This window comes from Emydura macquarii, unplaced genomic scaffold (genome assembly GCF_026122565.2).
Source record: "Emydura macquarii macquarii isolate MOO-44397 ecotype Brisbane River unplaced genomic scaffold, CSIRO-AGI_Emac_v2 contig_2897, whole genome shotgun sequence".
NCBI lineage: Eukaryota > Metazoa > Chordata > Testudines > Chelidae > Emydura > Emydura macquarii.
Window position 1 is genome coordinate 6,984,491 of NW_027133034.1, and position 21,048 is coordinate 7,005,538.

General features: G+C 41.0%; 1 protein-coding gene across 1 annotated transcript; it reads left to right on the forward strand.

The window, feature by feature from the left end:
* Positions 1–383: 383 nt before the first annotated feature.
* PSAT1 (phosphoserine aminotransferase 1) lies at positions 384–20,536 on the forward strand. Its single transcript, XM_067568738.1, has 9 exons — positions 384–535; positions 3,399–3,459; positions 5,227–5,296; positions 6,285–6,490; positions 7,799–7,971; positions 9,321–9,490; positions 13,839–13,967; positions 17,827–17,964; positions 18,700–20,536. The coding sequence occupies exons 1-9, from the start codon at positions 476–478 to the stop codon at positions 18,803–18,805; spliced, it is 1,113 nt and encodes a 370-aa protein (XP_067424839.1). The 5' UTR covers positions 384–475; the 3' UTR covers positions 18,806–20,536.
* The last annotated feature ends 512 nt before the right edge of the window (positions 20,537–21,048 follow it).

Genomic DNA, 21,048 nt, shown 5'->3' on the forward strand with positions numbered 1-21,048 from the left:
AGAATAATTCTGAAATTGCATGTCAGAATCATGAATCTGATCTCCCATAGCCCCGCATTTGGATGCATTCCGTTCGCCTTAGGAGTGGCGGAGGAGCGTGGCCAGGGCTAGCACTGACTCCCAAAGCCTCCTCCCAACCACTCTCCTCGCCTCCTCTAACTCGCTGTGGCTGAGCTTGGCAAGCTCCACTCTGCATTCAGGCATGTGTGTGTGTGTGTGTGTGGGGGGGGGGGGGGGGGCGGTGTGTGGAACGATCACGCTGGCTGCTCGTGGCCACTCGGCCAATGACTGCGCGAGTCGCAGCCCAGCGGCCAATCAGAGAGTGGGTATAAACAGACCCATGTGACAGCGACCAATAGGAAGCCAGGCCGCTGTGTGGTTCTCGCCCGCTGGTGGGACGCAGGCAGCGCTCGCTGGGCGAAGGTGTTCGGACTCGCTCGGGCTAGCGGTGGAGGGAGCCGCGCATCTCTCGGCCATGGAGGCGAAGAGGCACGTGGTGAACTTCGGAGCAGGACCCGCTAAGCTGCCGCGCTCGGTGAGTACCGGGCGGCAGGATCCGGCGTGCTCTGGCCACGGGAGTTGGCGCTGGGAATTGTCACCGGGAGGAAGGCGGGTTCCCCCGGGGAAGGGAGCGCGATGCTTTGAGCAGAGCTCGGGCTTGCCCCGGGGGGAGGGAGACGGCGTTTAGCACGGGGAGGGGGTCAATCCGGCTCGTCGGGAGCCGGGGTGATAATGATTCCGCCTGGCAGGCCCCGGTCCGTCTGCACCGCCGTCGATCGCTCAGCACGGGGCAGGTGGGGTCCCCGGCGCGGTGGGGAGGAGGGTAGGTGTTGCTGAAGTCAGCTACATCTGCGGGCGTGCTGGGTGCCGCTGCTCCTGCCGGCTCGCAGACCTGCCCGGGATCAGTGCGTGTTCCCGGGGCTGTTGGGAGGCAGACCCCTGTTTGAAACCAGGCATCTTTCTCCTGAAGCTCAGGCTCAGGAGCTCCCCTCTCAGGATGCTCGCTCCAGTGCCTACGTTTAAAGCAATGCCTGCATTGCAGGTGACTTGTTTTCCGGTTAGCCCAAGTGGGTATCTACTAGTCCTCTCCCCTTGGCCGCTACACCTGAAGCGTGTGGGTCATCTTTAATTTATTTAGTTCCAAGGCAAGAGACTCAGTGCATTGCTTTCAGGAACAATTCAATGGCACTTTATGCAATTCTCGTTGTCAGTTTTTGGGGCATGTTGCAGTTTTGAGAAAAGGGCAGGTTCCCTTTTGGCTATTGTCACTGCAGATCTGCAGACTGTGACAAAGTAAACTGTAAACAAATCTGTACTATTAATCCATCAGTGAGTGTGCTTTGTGGAAATGAAACTTGCCCTCCTAGCTGGAAAAAAAGAAAAAATAAAGTCAAAGTAATTTAGTTCTCCTAACTGCAAAATCTGATAGTTCTGTAATTAATTGTTCGATACACCACCTTCAGTATGGGAGATAAGTATTTGCACTATTTTGCAAATTAAAGCTCAAGCTGCAGCAATCTTGAATCAGTTTTATATGAGAAAAAAATGATAATGTCTCAAGTATAGACTCAACCATTTCCAAAGTTGCATCAGCAACTGTCAGTTATCCAGTTACATCAGTGGAGAGGAGTGGCTCATGCTGAATTTAAAGCTTCCAGTTTTCCACACTGGTAATGTACTGTCAGCATTTGTCAATTTTAGGGCTTCTGTGTCTTCATTCGCTCTAATATATTTTTGTTATGTAGCTGCTGTTCTTTCTTGAAGTCAGTTGTTTATGGAGCGGCATCTAATGGTTTTTCTGGAAACATTTGGAGGTTGTACTGCAAATAAGCTTGTTTTTTCTATTGTAAAGCATTAGCCAGTTCAGCAAAGCAGTCTTTCATTAGGCCTGCTGCAATGTCTAATCCTACAATCATTTAACTGCTAAGTATTAGTAGTCATGTGAAATATAAGGGATTACTCCTGATTAAACATTGTTTTTGCAAGGGAGGGGGCCACGATCAGGCTCTACAACTTGTTACTTTGTTTTTGTCCTTCTGGTTTGAAATTGCAATAGTCTTGCAATGGACTGTTTCGCTTAAATTTTAGTAGGGCCTAATCCTGCTTTCCTTGTACTCCCCAAACTCCCATTGAAACAAAGGAATACCAGGAGTGGGCTGTTGACTTTTGCAGATCTGTTATAAGGCTTGAGAGAGTGGGATTATTACCAGGACAAGAGGAAGAAATATATCCTTTTTGAAAAATAATCTTTTCCTCCCTCCCCTTAATACAAATCCCTCTGAAACACTGTTACTAACACACAAGAATTGTATTAAAACAGTTTTAACAGATTTTGTGTCTTGCTTGTCTTTTGATATTTTTCTCCTTCTGAGCCAATGTGCATGTGCCATCCACTATTCAAAAGTTCACAGTCTTTAGATGTCAAAAGTGACACTGTCTTTTCAGAGCAGCCAGGTAATGACCAACGGGTGCAGTCAACAGGTCATGCAGATTTCTAATTGGGAAGGCAGTTTGCTTAGTTGTACAATTCTCCAGAGCGTATATTTTCTTGGCAAATCCATAAATGGTGTGCATACAGTGTTTGCCAAGAAGAGCTCTTTACAGGAGTGAAGAACTCAGTTACTTCCTTTGGGGGAGACAGAGAGAATGTTATTTTCATGCTGTGAGCTAAGAATTACTTCAGTTGTAGGCAAAATGGTTTAATGGTTAGTTCCTGCATACAGCTCACTGATGTGTAATAGCAACAGGAGAGGACATGTTGGAGCATCAAGTCACTTAGGCTCAGAATTTCAAAAGTGCCCAGTGATTTTTTTTTTTGAGGAGGTACCTAATTTTTTTTTTTTTTTTGGTGCCCAGCTAGAGACACAATAAAGAAACCTGATTTTCAGAAAGTGTTGAGAATTTGTGCTCTGAAAATCAGGCCCCTTTAACTTGCCTCAAAGTAAGCCACCTAAAATTCACAAGTTTGCTTCTGGCCATAACTCTCAGAACCTCAGTTTCCCCATCTGTATAATGTAGATAGTAATACCAACTTGCTTTTATAAAGCACTTGGAACATATATTAGCACCTTTTATCTGTAGATCTCCAAGTGTTGTGGTGGTGTTGTTAAGTCAGCACTAAGGAGTTGGAAAGTTCTGATAAAACCATGCAAAAACTATGATAGTCTGGACACACTGTGATTTGAGATGAAGAATACCCACAGTGGGCACATGATTTGATTACCCTGTCATATGACAAGCCCTTAGCTAGTAGATAAGGTGAAGTTACAGTAGCATCTGAACTTTTAGTAAGTTTATAATGGACCGAGGAAAGTCACTGCCACAATATGCAGTTGTTGGTATATGAATTATTCAGCACTGGCACACGCAATGGTGACAGATTGATTTTTTTTTTGTAGGTATTGCTAGATGCACAGAAAGAATTGGTGGACTATAAAGGACTTGGTATTAGTGTTCTTGGTAAGGCTTTTTTTTTCTTTTTTTTTTTTTTAATTCTGTGTGTTTTACAGAGTTTTGAAGTTTAGCTGGATTATGAAATAAGTATAAGAAATTTTGAGCCATACATTTCAATCAAATTGGCATGTTTCCTTTTAAAATGTCTTACCCCTTTAATCTCTGGAAGGATTCTCTCTGAGTCCTTAGGATCTGCTAACATGTTGTTTTCCTCTCTTCACTAATCATCCACCAGAAGGTTATGGAGTGACATATGGGCAGAGATATTTTATATATTTTTAATTGTTTTTTACGCTTATATTTTATTGATCCTACACCGAAACTCAGAGGCAAAGAACATAACTAACTAATCATAGCTAGTGCTTCTGGATCTTTGCAAGAGATATTTGTTTATTAACTTTCATAGTGGAGATGAAATGCCTTTTTAATGCACCTATATTATATTTACCTGTATTGTAGAAACCTTCCAAATTTATATGCAGCCCCATTTACATCCCAGTTAAGAAGAAAATGTGGTGTCCCGATTGCTGTCTCCTGTGTCATGTTCATGTCTGTTTAACTTGTCAGAGCCCAATCATGCAAAAAAAGAGAAAAATGTTTATGCTATGCACATTATTTTAAAGACCTCAGTAGTCACATGCAGCTACACGTATCCTGCTCTGCAGGATCGGGGCTTATTTTGTAATAAGTCATAAACCTACAAATGCGGGAGAGTGCAGGTCTGATAATGAGAATTAATATTAATGGTCCTTAGCTCTTCAATGGGTCACTGGCTGGTGGATTCTCTGGTGAATTCTCTGTACTTGAAGTCTTTAAACCATAATTTGAGGACTTCAGTAACTCAGTCATAGGTTAGGGGTCCTTACCGGAGTGGGTGGGTGAGGTTCTGTGGCCTGTGTTGTGCAGATGATCATAATGGTCCCTTCTGACTTTAAAGTCTATGAGTCTAACAGGATTATGGAACAAAGAAGCCTCTTAAAAACTACACTTAGGCATAGAGCTGCTCTTTACTGAGGATGTTAAAATGATAAAAGGGAAAATATACTTGGATTGTTACCAAAAACAGAATTAAAAGGGAGGGAAAATTATTTAGTCTTTAGAGCATGGGCCTGGGAGTCCAGAGTCCTGGGTTTTAATCCAAATTCTGCCACTGTCTGGTTTAAGGTATTGGGCAACTCACTGGTGCTAGATTTCAAACATAGATGGTTAGCTCCAGATTTAGGTATTTTAAAAATTGCCCTGAATTTCAGAGGTGGAGAGCACCTATATGTGCAATGGAAATTAAGTGGAGCTGCAGATGCTTGTCACATCTGAAAGTCAGGCCACTTACTTGGCTAAACTTACATGTTTGAAAAATTGGGCCTTAATGTCTCTGTGTCTCAATTTATTTTTGTAAAATGGGGATAATACATACCAGCCTTTTGAATGTGGTTCATGTTTTTCAGCAGAAAGGCACCATGCCCTGATTCAGCAAAGCACTTAAACACATGCATAAATGCCTGGGCACCTGATCCAATGGAAAGGCTCTCTTTGAATTCAGTGGGTTTTGGAGAGGCTGCTTGCTGAATAGGGGTGGACTTAGGAATCTGATTAAGTGCTTTGCTGAATTGGGAACTGTATGTGTACAAAGCATTATTACAGTATTAAGTACTGTGGTTTACATCGGGGACAGCTGGCTTACAGAAGGCTTTATACAACATCTGGATAAGTAGCAAAGTCAAGTTTGTGTTATGATTTTCTTTCACAGTATCTCTCTTTTTTTCCACCTCACAGAAATGAGCCATAGGACATCTGATTTCTCAAAAATTATAAACACAGCTGAGAATCTTTTGCGTGAATTGCTGTAAGTTTCGGGCTTTTTTTTTTTTTTTAAACTAACTCAGTGATTAATGTGGAGGCCCTTCACGTCAAAGCACCTGTTTTCAGATACTATAATTATAATAAAACATTGAAATAAATGCATTTGTATAATTTGTGTGTGTGTGTATATATATAAAAATATATAAATTTGTATAATTTATGGGAATTCATGTAATTTATGGGAATTCATGTACATCTTTGATATTAATCAGTACATAAAATCTCTTCATATAAAGGTTTGATTTAAAAAATTGTGCACATAAAATTCACATGGAATTACACAGTTAATTGGAACATGTAGTTTCTGTGAATGCGTGAACAAATGATGAACTTATAGTTGGCAATTTTTACATGCAAATACTTGATTTGCATTCAGTAAATTGTGCGTGGAAATTAGATACAATTGCACCTGCAAGTTTTAAAATTTGGGCTCTTAAAGTTAAACTCCACTTTTAAGCTAATTAATAGTACACTTTTAGCATACAGCTGCTTTGATTAGTCCAATCTATAGATCTTTGCCTTCAGGAGTCCATTCTTTTTTCCAAACAGATTATTTCTAACGTTGAAATGATTTCTTAAAAGAAATGAAAGACCATGATTTTCTGTGAGACTAACAATAAACAAAGCCATTTATGAACACTAATTCTGTTGTTGCATGCTACAATAGAATTAGTACTAGTGAATGGCTTTGTTTATTGTTAGTCTCACAGAAAATCTTGCTTGTTTCTGATATTTAGTGTCAGAAATATCTTAAAATGTTTTGTATTGACCAATGAAATGGCTCCTCGTGACTAGATCAGACCAGCACCAAGCTAACAACTTTTTGCTTTAACGTCTTTGAAATGACCCTACCTAAAACTGATACAACTTTCCCAAGTATTTTGCAGTAAGAGTGTAGCAACAAAGAGTGTATTAAATGCTGTATGTACCTTTGTTTGAAATAGAAAACTATATCTCCTTCTTCTACACAGAAATATACCAGAAAATTACAAAGTCCTTTTCCTCCAAGGGGGTGGTTCTGGTCAGTTCAGTGCTGTTCCACTTAACCTGATTGGCCTAAAAGAAGGAAGATGTGCAGATTATGTGGTTACTGGAGCTTGGTCAGCAAAGGCAGCTAAGGAGGCAGAAAAGTATGCCAAAGTGAACATTGTTCATCCTAAACTTGGAAGTTACACAAGTAAGTTGATGTTTAGCCTGCTGTGTATGAAAATCTTGTGTGTTGTCACATCTAACAAGATTTTCAAATTGCTCTAGCAGAACAATTCTCCCACATTTGAATCATTCCAGAAATGATTATTGAATATTAACCGGTTAAGCAACCTTTGTGAATTGCCAACAACCTCCATACATTCTTCCAAACTCTGAGAGCCATTCGCCTGTTCTCCTTTTGAGAAAGTGACGGAGGCCCCATCACTCAGGACTTGTAAAACTAGACTAGAACTTGGATGGCAGGGAACAATCCTGTCTTGACAAGGAGATGGACTGGATGATCAGACAGGTCTTTTGCAACTTTAATTTGTGTGATTTGATGAATAATCTAAAGCATTAAAAAAGGTGTAACCCATTCATAAGGGCATTGTTCACTGCAGGTGCTGGGGATTCTAGATTTAGGAAGTTGGTATAAGGAGGCTGATACAAGCCTAACCTTCTGGAATCCTAGCCTTACCTAGCCATGCCCCATGTTCTGAAACCATTGGGAAAGGGAGCAGGTTTCCAGAAGCAGGTGGGCCTTGAGGGCCAGCCTACTAAATTGGGAAAGAAGCTGGCCCCTAGAATAGAGGTAACCTGGTTGGGAAAAGACACTTGAGGAAAGGGAAGTGCACTGTGACTGTACAAGAAGACTTTTTGAATAAAATGATGAACTGACGTATGTGCTCTAAACTCCTTCTACCCCTCACTTTAGCAGCTATGGACATATCAATTGGCTAGATCTACATGCTGTTCAAGTCTTGTGTAAATGCCTTTTACACTGTAGAAGAGTATATTTCAACCTCTTTTCATTTGCGGACTCCTAAAAAATTTCAGAAGGAGGTACAGACCCCTTTGGAATTCTTAGACATAGTCTGCAGACCTTCAGGGATCTGCGGACGACAGGTTGAAAACAACTGCTGTAAAAGATATATTTTAGTGGCTTTAACATCATCCTATTGTTATTTCCTAATATTTGCCCATAGAGTTATGAGGTGCCTTTAGACCCATTAAAGTTAATTGGAGTTTTACCATTTACTTCAGGGGGTATAGACTAGAGTCTTTACAAATGGGTAAATACTTTTATTCTTAGGGAGGTAGGCTTTCTTTTGTACGTAGCCTACAGGTGAATTTGATTTGTTGCTAGTAAAAAACCATTGTTACCTAGTGTAATAAAACCACTTTCAACAGCAATTTAAAGTTCAATATCAAAGTAAAGCTACAGACCAGTAAAATCAGAGTGCTGATTCTAGCTGTCTTCAGTAACCTTTGTTTCTCTTCTTCTTATCTGTCTCAGAAATTCCTGACACAAGCAGCTGGAATCTTAACCTGGATGCCTCTTATGTCTATTACTGTGCTAATGAGACTGTTCATGGTGTGGAGTTTGACTTTGTACCTGATGTCAGAGGAGCAGTCTTGGTTTGTGATATGTCATCAAACTTCTTGTCCAGGCCAGTAGATGTTTCCAAGGTATGCTATCAAATATGCTGACTCTACAAAGTGTAGTCCAACATCTTCCAACTTGGATTAGACACCTAAATAAGTGGCTGGATTGTTCTGAACATTCTCCATTCCCACTGCTGTACAGCAGTGGGAATGATCTGCCACGGGGAGTTGTTGGTCTGTGAACCAGGGCTCCTTTATTTAGGTACCTGTATAAGCAGTAGTGCTGGAACAATTTTTATAGTGTGTGTGGGGGGAGGGAGGTGTATGCTGAGAGCCATTGAACCAAACTGTAAACCCAGTATATGATAAAAACCAGTTCAAGACGGGTGCGGAAGCACCCCCAGAACCCCTAGTTCCAGCACCTAGGTGTATAAGGACTTAGGCACTCTGAAAATGTTTTCTATAGTATGCTATCTTGTTCACTGAGAATTGGACACGTCAAATTACTGTTGTTTGTTTAGTACCAAGTGAATGCTCAGTAAAATACTAAAAAATACACTAAAATAGAGACAGTCATGACCTCAAAGACCTTACACTAACAGTATCTAAGATAGTTGTCTTAAATGATGCTGAAGTGGCTCTTGAGTATTAGCTTTTCCTTCAAGTGGTTACAGCAGGGGACTAGGTGTCAGGACTTATGGATTCTACCCCTGGCTCTGCCATGGGCAAGCTGTATGACCATAGTCAAGTTATTTAATCGCTCTGCATCAGTTTCTCTGTCTGTGAAAACAGGGATATGGTGCTATCAGTATTTTTAAAGTGCTTTGAGATCCTTGCATGAAAGACATGAAGTATGAAGTGTTGTTGATTCATGTACTTTTTCTATTGTAGTGTAACTTAGGCATCTGACCTTCCATAGTAATTTGTGCCGGGGAAAGGAGGGTCAAACAGTTTATCTCCTATGCGGACTTCACTGAGCCTCCTTCCTTTATTTCCCTTTGAGTAGCTAGAGGTTATAGTGTGCTAGTTCTGGACCACTGGGTTTGTTGAAAATGTCGCTGTTTGTTTTCAAACTAATTTGCTTGAGGGTACAAACAGATGGAGACAGGTTTCTCTGAGAATAATTCGTGGCTACTGGACGGACCTTTGATAGTGAGATGTTCTTGAGGTGAACTGCCTCAGATGAAAGAAGATATTTAATTTTGACAGTACAGATAAACACAGGTAAATGTTGATTATCTGAAATTTGGAAGTGTTCCCTGAAATCAAAATTGATCCGCTCCTCCCACCCCACCCCCCAAAATTGGGGTGTGTTTTCTTAGCCATTCAGATAACACTGTGTGTGTGTATGTGTCTTGACATTTATAAAGAGACAGCTCTTATAACTATGTAGTAATGCGTATAAGAAAATCCTTCTTTTCTTTCTGTTAAAGTTTGGTGTCATTTTTGCTGGTGCCCAGAAGAACATTGGCTGTGCTGGAGTAACTGTGGTAATAGTGCGTGAGGATTTGCTGGGATTTGCACTCAAAGAATGCCCTATAGTATTGGATTACAAAGTACAAGCAGGAAACGGCTCATTATATAACACTCCTCCATGCTACAGGTAATTTCTTCCTCCAGTAAACTAGTAGGCGGGCATCTGCTGCTGTTGTCAGAAAAGGTTTCAGAAACTGAACATACATTTGCTACCAGGTCACAAATAGACTGGAAGATAATGTTCAGTAAATCAAATTATTATGATTTTGAATGAGGGAACTACCGTTGTAGACTCCTATCCTGTGACTTCAATCAGAGTTGAAGGAAGGAATTGAAAGAGGTTATTAATACAGTATGTACTTTTTTAGATAATTCCATGCTGTAACAGTTTTAGGGCCAAATTCAGTGCTGACCACAAACTGAAGTAGGTCCAGCGAATTCAATAGTGTTGCCTCAGTTGATTTAAGGAGGGAATTTGGTCCTTAATTTTTCATTAATCAGTCTATGCAGATTGATAGGTTTGACTGCTGAAGATGAGAACTATAAGGTCCAAATCATCCACACAGGGAAAAAAACCTACACAGGAAACTCCCCCAAAGTTACTTGCATAGAGTTTCTCACAAATCCTTCCCTCAAAGTTCAGGGTTTACTCCACTTTCCCTCCACCTGCCAAGGCAGCCAGCATGTCAGACCTTAGAGCATGCAGATCCCCTGCAACATACTGAAGACCAGAGCCATCATAGATCTTCTGTCTCCACAGCACCTCCAGAGCCCCCTTTTCCTGCCACTGCCCTCAAAACAATGAACCCCCTGTAGGGTGGAGGGGACAATGCATGTCCCATCTCTAGCTTGCACCTCCTTCCATCCCAAAACTGCCTCCTCCCATTTAGGGAATGGTGCTGCGGAGGTGGCTGATTCCTTATCTGCATGATGGGTGGAGGAAGAAGGTTAGCTATTTGTGGAGGATCCCTTCAGCAAACGGAACTTTGGGCCTAATATCCAAGTTAGAAACTTCCTTTCGAAGTGCATCCTGCACACCTGAATCTCTCTGTATTCTCATTGCTGGAAAATGTTGATGGCTGAGACTTATTCTTTTAAATGACATTTTCCTAAATGTTTTCTGTTGTCGCTGCATCATTTACTGCAGTAGTCTCACTTCAAAAGCTGTAGTTGAGTATGTGAAAACTGGCATCTTGGTGATTTGTATTTATCCTCCATCAGAGCTTTCATATTCAATTTGCTCAGATTACCACTTGGAGATCAACCCAGAATCCAAAAATAAAACTTTGGGTTTTTTTTCTTCATAATCATCACCAGCAATCAAGATTATACAATCAGAATGTATCTGGCAATTTTGTGTATAGATGAAGCACAACAGACTACAGTTTGCTCTTCCACAGCTATTGCCTAGTGACACTGAACTGCTGACAGTAGTGAAAACAGGCTTTGATAGTGGAAGATTCAACAGACATTTAGGGGTTAAATACTATAGACCCAACTCTGCCTCATCTATAGCAAAACTTAGATTGACTTCAGTGGGAGTGGGAGCATTTCCTGTGCAGTTTGCGCAATAAAGATTTTTAAAAAACCAACAATCATTCTAATGCAAAACTCATTTTTTTAAAAAGAGGTGTCCCCTGTATCCCAGAATTCGGTTTGCTGGAAAGCTTGGAAAGCAGTGCTTTTTAAGGTCAGAGATTCTGTTTTAATTTAAAATCATAAAAATCCCCCATTCAGTGAAAAACTTACGTTAATACAATTTGTGGCTGGTATTTTCCACATAACGTTGAAATTCCTGAGTTAAGTTTCCAGCATAAACTATGATTGGGCCATATTGAACATTGAAAATATATATATCATAGGCATGATAATCCTTGTTTATGGAGTCCCCCTTAATGCCTTAACTTAGTATATACATGCAGTGGGTCAAGTTTCCAGTGATATGGGAACTGTAACTTTGAATTTCCTGAATCTTGCACATATTAAATGTGAATCATAGTACTGCAATGAAGTAGGACTTTTTATATTAATGTATTTATATTTATCAATGGAGCACTAAATCTAGAGACTCATTTCAGACATTGTGGGTCTGGAGTTGTATAACCCAAAGTACACTGTACCTTTAAATGTGCATGCACATTTAAAACTGGTGGCACTGGGGCCCAAAGACCCTCATGCTGGGTCTCTCCTGAAGTCATCTTAGGAGTCGGACAGGTTGGTCAGCAGTGGAGGGGGTTGACCGTGTCAATATAAAGGGCTTTGTTTATATATCTGCATATTTGCACTCCCTGGTTACTTAACTTTGTATCAAAATGCCTTGCATGCTCAGTAGGCTGTTTTTGCTGGTTGATAAAACCTTTATTTCGTAACCACTTATTTTCCTGCTTGCCAAAGTACACATTCCGTATTGAATACTATGTATTTGGACATGCCACGTTTTAAATCCAAACCATTCATGTTTTTTTCAAGTGCAAAAGTGTTTCCATTTGAAAAGCACAAAACCCACTACGCCTTGGAAAATGAACAGTGTCGATTCCACATTTGAGAAGCAAACAAAAACTCATTTGTAGGCTGAAAAGAACACAGAGAAATTTCAGTTATTGATGATAACTGTTTCTAATGGAAATGCCTTTTCAGTTATAACTACATATCTATCAATAGCCTCAATTGGAGTAATTTAAAATAGTTATGATCCAAAGTCTCTTCCTTCTTCTCACCCAGTACTTGGCCAGCTTTTACTTTATGCCAGTGACCCATATTGGAGGATGCTCCAGAATCCAGTGTTTAATACTGACCTAAATTTTGGCAGGATACAGATCTGTTTGGCTTGGTTTTAAAAAGCCTGTTTTGTTCTGAAATGGCAAAGCTTCTTTCCTTTCCTTCCACCTCCCTCTACTCTGTTCCAGGGTTAGCTGGCAAATAGGCAGGAAATATTAACCGAATTTGCATGAGCCACTTAGCAGAACATTGAGTTAAATGAATGTGATGCTGATAGTCTTAACCTCTTGGCACTAAGAGTCCTGACTTTCTGACACTAAGCTCCTCTGCTAAAACGAATAGCAAATTTGCTGAAGAAATCTCATTTCTCAGTTCCCAGGATTTATTTGATATTTAAAGCTTCTCCAAATCCATACTTTCGACTGGCATGGCAGAAGGGTAGGGGATTTTCTTTTGCTGACTGGTTTAAAAGTGTCACTTAGGGCCCAGATCTCCAAACCTTACTTGCCTAAGTAGTCCCACAGACTTGGGTAAGTATTGGCTATTTGTAAAATTTACCCCTATGCAGGGGACCAATGCAAAGGCTATGCACCACTTAAATCTTCAAAATAGAGTTTAAGTGATGCACAGACTCTGCATAGGGGTAAACAACACTCTGCTGTCATGAAGATTGCAGGAGTGGGCCCTCAAAGCCATAAAGTGCTCTGTTAATTTATAACAGGGAGTCCATAGTCTCACTCCTTCCACAATGTGTTTCTGAAGTGTTGAAAGATGTAATATCCAAGGAGAAATTAAGGGTAGGGATGTTAAAACAACCTCTGGCTCCATATGAGAGAGATTTGTTTTCTAAGCACTCCCTTGGAAACTGTCCGGAGGGATTAATAAAAGCAAACTTCTTGGAAATATGCCATGAAAACTTGTGAACATTTTATGTAAAGTGGTGTAGTCGTGGGAAATGCCTGAACTTGAACAAGCAGAGTTTTGTATCTAAAACACAAAGGCAAAAGGCTTTGGAGATTTTTACGTAACACTGGGTAACTGGCTTTGAAATAGTTGGTCTGTAGCCATGTGAAATCAACAGGCTTCCAGCTCCGTGTTTAGGACTTGAATTGGAATTAGTAATAAGTATAAAATATTTATTGTTACCACAAGAATAATTGTTAATGTGAAAAACAACTTTTTAGATGACAGTGGGGTCATGGACTTATGTTTAATGTTCATCAACTAAGACTAGATTGCTGGCATAATGCAGGCAGGCACAATGCAAGATCATCCATAGAGCTTTGCCACGGTAGTGGGACAGAGTCTATGACACCATCTGCTGTTCCATCCCTGGATCTCCCTGAGACTTAGCTAGTACAACTGCCAGTTACAGTCTCAGTTCTGCAGTCCTTACATAGGCCAAATGCCCAAAAGAAGTCTATGGGAGTCGTGCTCTGGTAAAGACTGCAGGATCTATTCATAGGTGGTGCATTTATTTTATGGAGAAAACTCCACTAGGGACTAGGTTACATCCAGTAAACTTGTCATTTATGAAGTTGACAGTTACTCCAGTTAGGCCCAGAAATTTCACCTACTTTAAAGTTGACATAATTGCGATTGTGGTCCAGATTCTAAATATGTAAGCTATTAAAAACAATAATTTAGCTCCACTTCATTGCTGAGAAATTGTCAGTATGAAACCTGACTCCAACTTTTTTCTCCATTTCTTTCTCAATAATGTGACTTCATAATGTTTTTTGTTTTGTTTTGCATAGTATCTATATCATGAGCTTGGTCCTGGAATGGATAAAGAACAATGGTGGGGCTGCAGCTATGGATAAATTGAGCTTCATCAAATCACAAATGATTTACGACATTATTGACAAATCCAATGGATTCTATGTGTAAGTTACGATGACTTCTTGTTGTCTTGGTTTTGAATATTTGATACATTGTGTTCACAATTATAATTTCAAAAACAGTGAAACTAAAACATTAAGATGTTATCTCCCCTCTCCTGCCCAGGATTTTATTTAGCACAAGCATTACATTAAACTTCTCTTCTCTGGTCAGTGTCTAAGGAGGAATCTGAATCTGTTGCATTGGGATGAAAAGTTATTTAAAGCTTAGCCTGTACAGCTCAGTTATGGAAACATATTAAGAGCTCTCTTCAGAACTTTATAAAATTTAGTACCTAGGAAATACTGGCCCATCTCTCTACACTTAAGGGATGCATGAGCAGAAGCTGCTATGCTATAGCCTATAGTGTAGATAGCCGATGTCCATTGAAGTACTTAGGCTGATTCAAAATACATATGCCAAATTCGGCTCTAATACTCTAACCGGATGAAGTATGTGCTTTCCCGGCCCCAGTCTCTTCCTCACACCATCACCATCCAGGGACCAGTGAGTGCATGCTCATACTCTCACATAGTGCTGAATCCTACTTTTTCTGAAATCAATGTCTAGAAACTCCCATTGAAATTAATGGGAGGAGGATCAGGCCTAAAAGTAACCAGTGTAAAAATAATTCATGATTTGCTTATTTTCTTCAAATATATCTAGTGCAAGTGTTTTTTTCAAGGATATTTAACAATATGTCAGATTTGGAGGGTTACTAGTTGTTTATGAGCTGAAGGGACACAAAGAAATGTTAAACAAAAGTTCATATTTTAGGTCAGGGTAACTGTTTAATAAGTAACTTAAACTGGTTGGTGAATAATATTCAAATTCTGCAGAAATATTTTCCTTTGCAGTCAGGATAAAACTAGAAATTTTCATATTTAACCAATTTTCCAAGTTACAGATATGATGGGGCAAGTCAGAGTTGGATTTTCAATGAAAATTGGTTGCAGCCTTCATATGGAGAGGATATAGCCTCTTCGTAAGGGCTGATACTTTCAGCCTATCCATTTCATTAGGGAACATAGCCCTTACCCTTTGGCACTATGATGACTGTGGTTTGAACCTGCTCCATTGAAGTAAAAGGCAGTTTTTTCCCCCACTAACTTCAGTGAGAGCAGGATCAATCCCTGAGAAACATTTTGTGACAAATATAAAATGTAGGCCAGCCTGCCACAGCCATACAAAGGGTATGTCTATGTTTCGAGTAGGGGGGAATAATTTCCAGCACACAGAGACATACCTGTACTAGTTCTGATCAAGCTAGCATGCTTGATAGAGTGTAGCTGTGGCATGGAAGGGGCTGGCTGGTCTGAGTATGTCTCGAGATCTCAGATGGGTACATATTTGGGACGGCTAGCCCTCTCAATGGTTGCATCGCTGAAGCTCCACTTCTGTTTTTAGTGTGTTAGGTTGAACAGAGCTAATGCAGGTATGTTTCCTTGAGCTGGGAATTACATCCCCAACTTGAAGTTGACATACCTATAGTTGTGCATAGGGAATAAAACACAGAAATGGGGGTAAATAGACTGTGTTTGAAAGCTGAAATCACAAATTACACTAATTCGGAGTTGTATGCAACTTGTCAGGATGTATTGCGACATTTTGTACTGTGCCTCTGATTTGAAAGTAAAGGCTTATCAGAAGCTGGCTATCCAGCTGTGATATGCCACCTAGTCCGGGAATGCCTCACTGACAAACCAGTGTGTGACAAGCTTTTCAATGTGTTAAGAAACCTACCATATTTCACACACTACTGCAAATCACTTGGTGCACTTGTACTTTCATACATGATATGAAACAGCTAAATCCAGTGATTTATTAGTTTAACATATACTAGTAACTTGCATTGAATCATACATGCCTGCATTGTTTGATAAGAATGCAATCTTGCAAAAGTTCCAAGTGTGAGAGGGTTTGCAGATTCAGGTCTTAAATGATGCATATTTTCCATTTTACATCTGAAACGTGAGCAGTTTTTATATACAGATGCATGTGACCCGTCATTGCTTCAGCATGAAGACAAATGCAAAGAATAGCTGTTCTTTGCAACTAGCAAGTCAGTGCGCCCCTTTATGAAGAACCTTGAGGAGCTGGATTCCCATTCCCACCCAAATATAAAGTAATAACGATATTGAAAGCAGTTTAATTTTGAAAAAAAACCCAACATTTTTATTTACTTCCAAATTGACACCTGACAGAATCCACATAATGGCTCTGTAAAAGGGAAACTTGCAGCTCCATGTCTTTCTTCTGCACCAGGAAGAACTATGCTGCTGAAAACTCTAAGGTTGAAAGATTTTTTTCCTCCCAAATATCAAAAGCATTTTATCTCATTTTTTTACTTCCTGACATCTGGAACTACTTAGCATGCATTGAGGAGAGGACTGGAGCTGTAGAGTGTCTGGTATATTTTGGGCCTTATGTGGCCATGCAAACCACACTTAGACATTTATACTCTTCTTTTGACTTTCGGTGGGAATTGGAAATAGGATTTTCAAAAGCAGCTACATGACCTCTGAGCAATGAAAGCCAGTGGGACTTATGCTCTTAAATCATTTGGCTGCTTTTAAAAGTCCCACAGCAAGGTATCTAACTCTCAAGTTGCTTTAAAAATTCCAGACTAAGGGTGTTTTCTGAACTAGGACATGTGGCAAAGATTTGGTTGAGATTAGCTAACACATTAGAGCTAATTTCAACTAACCTTGATTTTTTTTTTTTTTCCTAGTCTAGATGCAGGGTAGTACCTCTAACCTTGACCAGCTAAATCAAGGTAAAAGATGCCACTCTGTATGTAGATGAGGAAGAAGTTTGAAGTTGGACCAAGATTAACTACAGTGTGTTGTTGGCTAACATCGACCTAGCCTTAAACATGTTTTCTAGTTTAGACATGAATTTACAGTCTGGTTCCATTCGTCTCACATCAAGTGACTTGACACACAACTACACTCAACCATGCACATTGTAACTGGGACGATTCGACTCTCACCAGTCCTGTGGCTCCCTGTGTTAGGCAACATCACTCCTCCACACACCCATTGTGAGGATGCTGCAGCCAGAATGGTTGAGAAGATCAGGGCAAACCCGAGCCTACCACTATACACAGACCTCTACGACCACCCAAGAGCACGCTTGTTGTTGAGGCACCTATTATGGGCCCCACTTGCCTTGCCCAGATTTCTCTAAGATGTTAATGTGGCATGAAGAATGATCTGCAGCTGACATCAGAAACTTTTATACTTAAACTGACTATATGTGTACTTGGCTTTGATTTTCCATGCCGCTCATGGGTCCTTCTGAACCAATTTTGAATGCGCCAGAGTCAATGTGCAGCTAGCCTATACAGCTGGGGGCAACGAGAGGATCCCACATGTGGCTGTGGCCAAAGACAAGCAGCGTCACACATGACTGACAGCTGCCCTGTGACCAGATGTGGTGATGGTCTGAGGGCTCTGCACTTTGCTGATGAGGCTGCTGCAAATTGGCTTGGCAAGCTCTGCATCCAATAATAAAAAGAGTGGAGAGTACACCAGAATATCTACCTTTAAAGAGTTTGTTTTATGTTTTGGCACTGAAAGTCTGTGTAGGCATAACCTGCATTCTTCAGTGGAAGTTTTTGGGTGCAAGGAGCTCGGGATCAAACCTTCATTTGTTATCACAACAGCATATTGTTTAAAAAAAAATTAAGTATTATAAAATCATCATTCAAGTGACCCTTGAAATGACAGTGGAAAGTGATCTGTGTGGCTAAACAAACATGTGACCACTCAGGCGATACATAATAACGTCCATAGATGGATTAAAAAATAACCTAGATTAAGGACAAAATGTTTTAATAACTATATTTTGAAAAATGTTCAGATGCCCTGTGGAGAAAAAGAACCGAAGCAGAATGAATGTTCCATTCCGGATTGCCAATAGCAAGGGTGACGAAACGCTGGAAAAGAAATTCCTTGATAAAGCTGTGGAATTGAATATGATCTCTCTGAAAGGACATCGGTAAGTAATAACCTGGGATGAATTCATTTGTTCTAGCTTGTTTAGGGTCGCTGCACAAAATGAGACAAAATGGCTGCCTTTCTCCCCCAGTACTCTACTATCACTATCATCTGAGTGGAAGCATTGCGAACGGCAGCCCTGCAGTTGTAACTGGAGTTGCTGCTTATTTGGACTTGGAGGGTAGGGGCTCCCTCCCTATTCCCATCATCAGCCAAACCCTGTGGCAGTTGTTCCGAGCCTGGTTTTTCAGACTGTGTGCTGGGCATAGGAGTTGGCACTTGAGGACAGATTCTACTACTGTATTTGGATGTATGTGTTCAAGAGAGGATTAAGGTGTTAGCTTAGGACTTGAGTGGCCTGGGTTCAATTTCCAGCACACCACAGACTTTCTTGTGTGACTTTGAGCAATTCATTTAATCTTTCTGTATCTCTGGTCTCGATCTGCAACATGGGGTGAATAGCACTTCTGTACCTCTCAGGAGTGTTGCGAGATTAAATACATTAAAGATTGTGAGGTGCTTAAACACTATGATAATGGGGGCTATATAAAATAGATACTTGGCTCCCACTGACATCAAGGGAAGCTGTATGGTGACAAAAGGTAGAATGTTAATTCACATTCATGATGATGGGAAGTACACGCATATATTAAGGGGGAAAGAGCTATGCGTAGTTAATGGTAAGCACACCTTTACTGCTGTGTACAAAAATAACTATTTTTTGCTCTCAATTCAGATCTGTGGGAGGAATCCGTGCTTCTTTATATAACGCCGTGACAATAGAAGATGTTCAGAAGCTTGCAACATTCATGAGAAGCTTCATGCAGACACATCAGTCGTGAATGTGCATGATATAGTGCAGTGTTGCACTTCTGTGTAATAAAAAGTAAAAGGTTTGACAGTGATTGTGGTGCTGCATAAAATGCACAACGACTTTAGCAAACAAGAACATTTTTTTAAATTTCATTTACCTGTTGTAGGTAGCTAAATGGGGATGAAGGGCCCAATCCTACTATGTCTTGAGTGTCCTCAGCTCCCATTTCAGTTGAGGACACTCAGCACCTGGCAGGATTGGGCCCTAAATTTGCAAAGCAGATAACTTTATTTGCAGTCCAACTGTGGATGGTCTTGTAATATACTGTAGGTCAGATTCTGATCTTAGTTACCCTGCTTCAAATTCTTGGAAACCATGGTGTTACTATGGATTTATACAGGTGTAATTGTGTGTCTATTCCAGTGTGTGAAAAAATACCTCCTCAGGTTTTGTTACTCTGATTTCTTCACTAATGCCTTTTTTTCCACTAAATTTCAGTAGGTAAACTTTTACCATGTGCTTGGTTCTATAGGCAGAGCTTCAGAAATACTATGAAGCTAGAACTGATGGTAATTGAGAATACTTGAGTGGTATGCCAAATACATTCCAAGAACGCATTGCCATAGGCCCTGAGGAAATGGATGTCAGCATTTTCTAACATCAGACCCTAGCCTTTAGACCAATGGTCCTGAAACTTAAACTCCTCCCCTCCCCCCATCGAGGCGTGCAGAGGAACATTCTGGAGGGCATGTGGGGGGAGGGGAGGAGGCTGGCCAAGCCCTCATGGGGCACGGGGAGGGAGCACCACCCAACTCCGCTTCAGCCCAAGCCCTAGCTCCATTCTGCCTCCAGCCCAGCTCTGCCCACATTCCTTCTCTGTCCCCAGGCTGGCTCTGCTTCTAGCCCCATATCCTTCCCCATCTCCAGTTCTGACCCCAGCTCCACCTTCAGCCCAAGCTCCTCTGCTGAGCCAACTGTGCAGTAAGGGAGGGCAGGGGGCGCAGACAGATTTCATTAGTGGTAATGGGGGTTGCAACAGGAAAAATTTGGGCTTCACTGTTTTAGACAGTTACCCCCAAGCACAAAGCTCACTACCTTGAGGAGTTCCACTGACTTCAATAATGCATTAGTCGGTAAGCATTATTGCAGTAAGTATTTGTCGCATTAAACATTTTATTTGTGTTGTATTACATTTTGTTACATCTATAAATGACATTGATTTTACTACGTATTGTAGGAGAATAAAGAGTTAAAAGCTGGACAAACGGTCAGGTGTAAGTCACAGGGAAGGGGGTCATGGCAGGGACACCTAGTTTTTGTTAATTGATATGAATTCTGGTTAGTCTGTTAGCTCTCTTCTTTTCCGCCCTTCCTGGCCATCTGCGCAGGGGATGAGATTATCGCCACTCCTGCACAAGGCCTGTGGTGGGAAGAAAGCATTATATTCCTTCTCCCCCGGCATGCTTCACTTCAAAGAATGTTAGGGTAAAATGAATAGGTTTTGTGGTGATGTGCTTGCCCTCTGTATGGTAATCCTGTAAACAAACGGGGCGGGTATAATTATATTCATTATGTAGTTGTTAATATTCATTTTATAGGTGTCAATGTAACCAAATAACGGTCTATGGGGAGTTGCTGGAAATGGATACATTTACATACTGTTATGGATAAAAGGATTGTAAAGTAACCCCCTCGTTGCTCACTCGTGGCGTCGAGGTGGAACCAAGCAGGCAATAAAGGGTGCCGTCTCCCCAATCCACTCCTGGGACAACCTGTTTGGTTATTTCTAACACATGTGTAAGATGTGTTTTTGTTTCTGTGTGCATTTTATATTTGAAACCAGTGTAGGGTATTAACTCTGTTTTGTGTGTGTGTTTTCCCCTCCCCACAAAAAGTGCCCTCATTTTAATTTAACCCTCTGTTAAACTGGACTCCTGAGTATTACTTGATGGAACAGCTGACTGCTGTATCCTCCTCCTTACTGACTGCCCACAATCTCATCTTGCTCCCTAGCAGTCTAGACCACAGCAGCTAAAATAGTTTCGGACATCTGTCTTCCTTCATCTTCTGCATCACTTCAGCTATTTCATTTTACCCAAAGGGCTGCACAAATGAAGTTGGTTGTAGGACGGGGTCCTGTCCAGCTTGGTTGTTGCGGCCCTTCCTCGGGCACAGGCTCTGAGGAAGGCTACTGTACCTTCCAAAAAGGGGAATGTTAGCCTCTCCGTACGTGGTTTAGTCCCGGCCCCCAGGCAGGGCAGGCAAATGCGT

Excerpts from the sequence above, each read along its gene's own strand:
- PSAT1 (XM_067568738.1), top strand. The coding sequence starts at position 476 with ATGGAGGCGAAGAGGCACGTGGTGAACTTCGGAGCAGGACCCGCTAAG. Across the intron at positions 6,491-7,798 it reads TAAACTTGGAAGTTACACAA|AAATTCCTGACACAAGCAGC; the intron begins GTAAGTTGATGT and ends TATCTGTCTCAG. Across the intron at positions 13,968-17,826 it reads AAATCCAATGGATTCTATGT|ATGCCCTGTGGAGAAAAAGA; the intron begins GTAAGTTACGAT and ends AAAAATGTTCAG.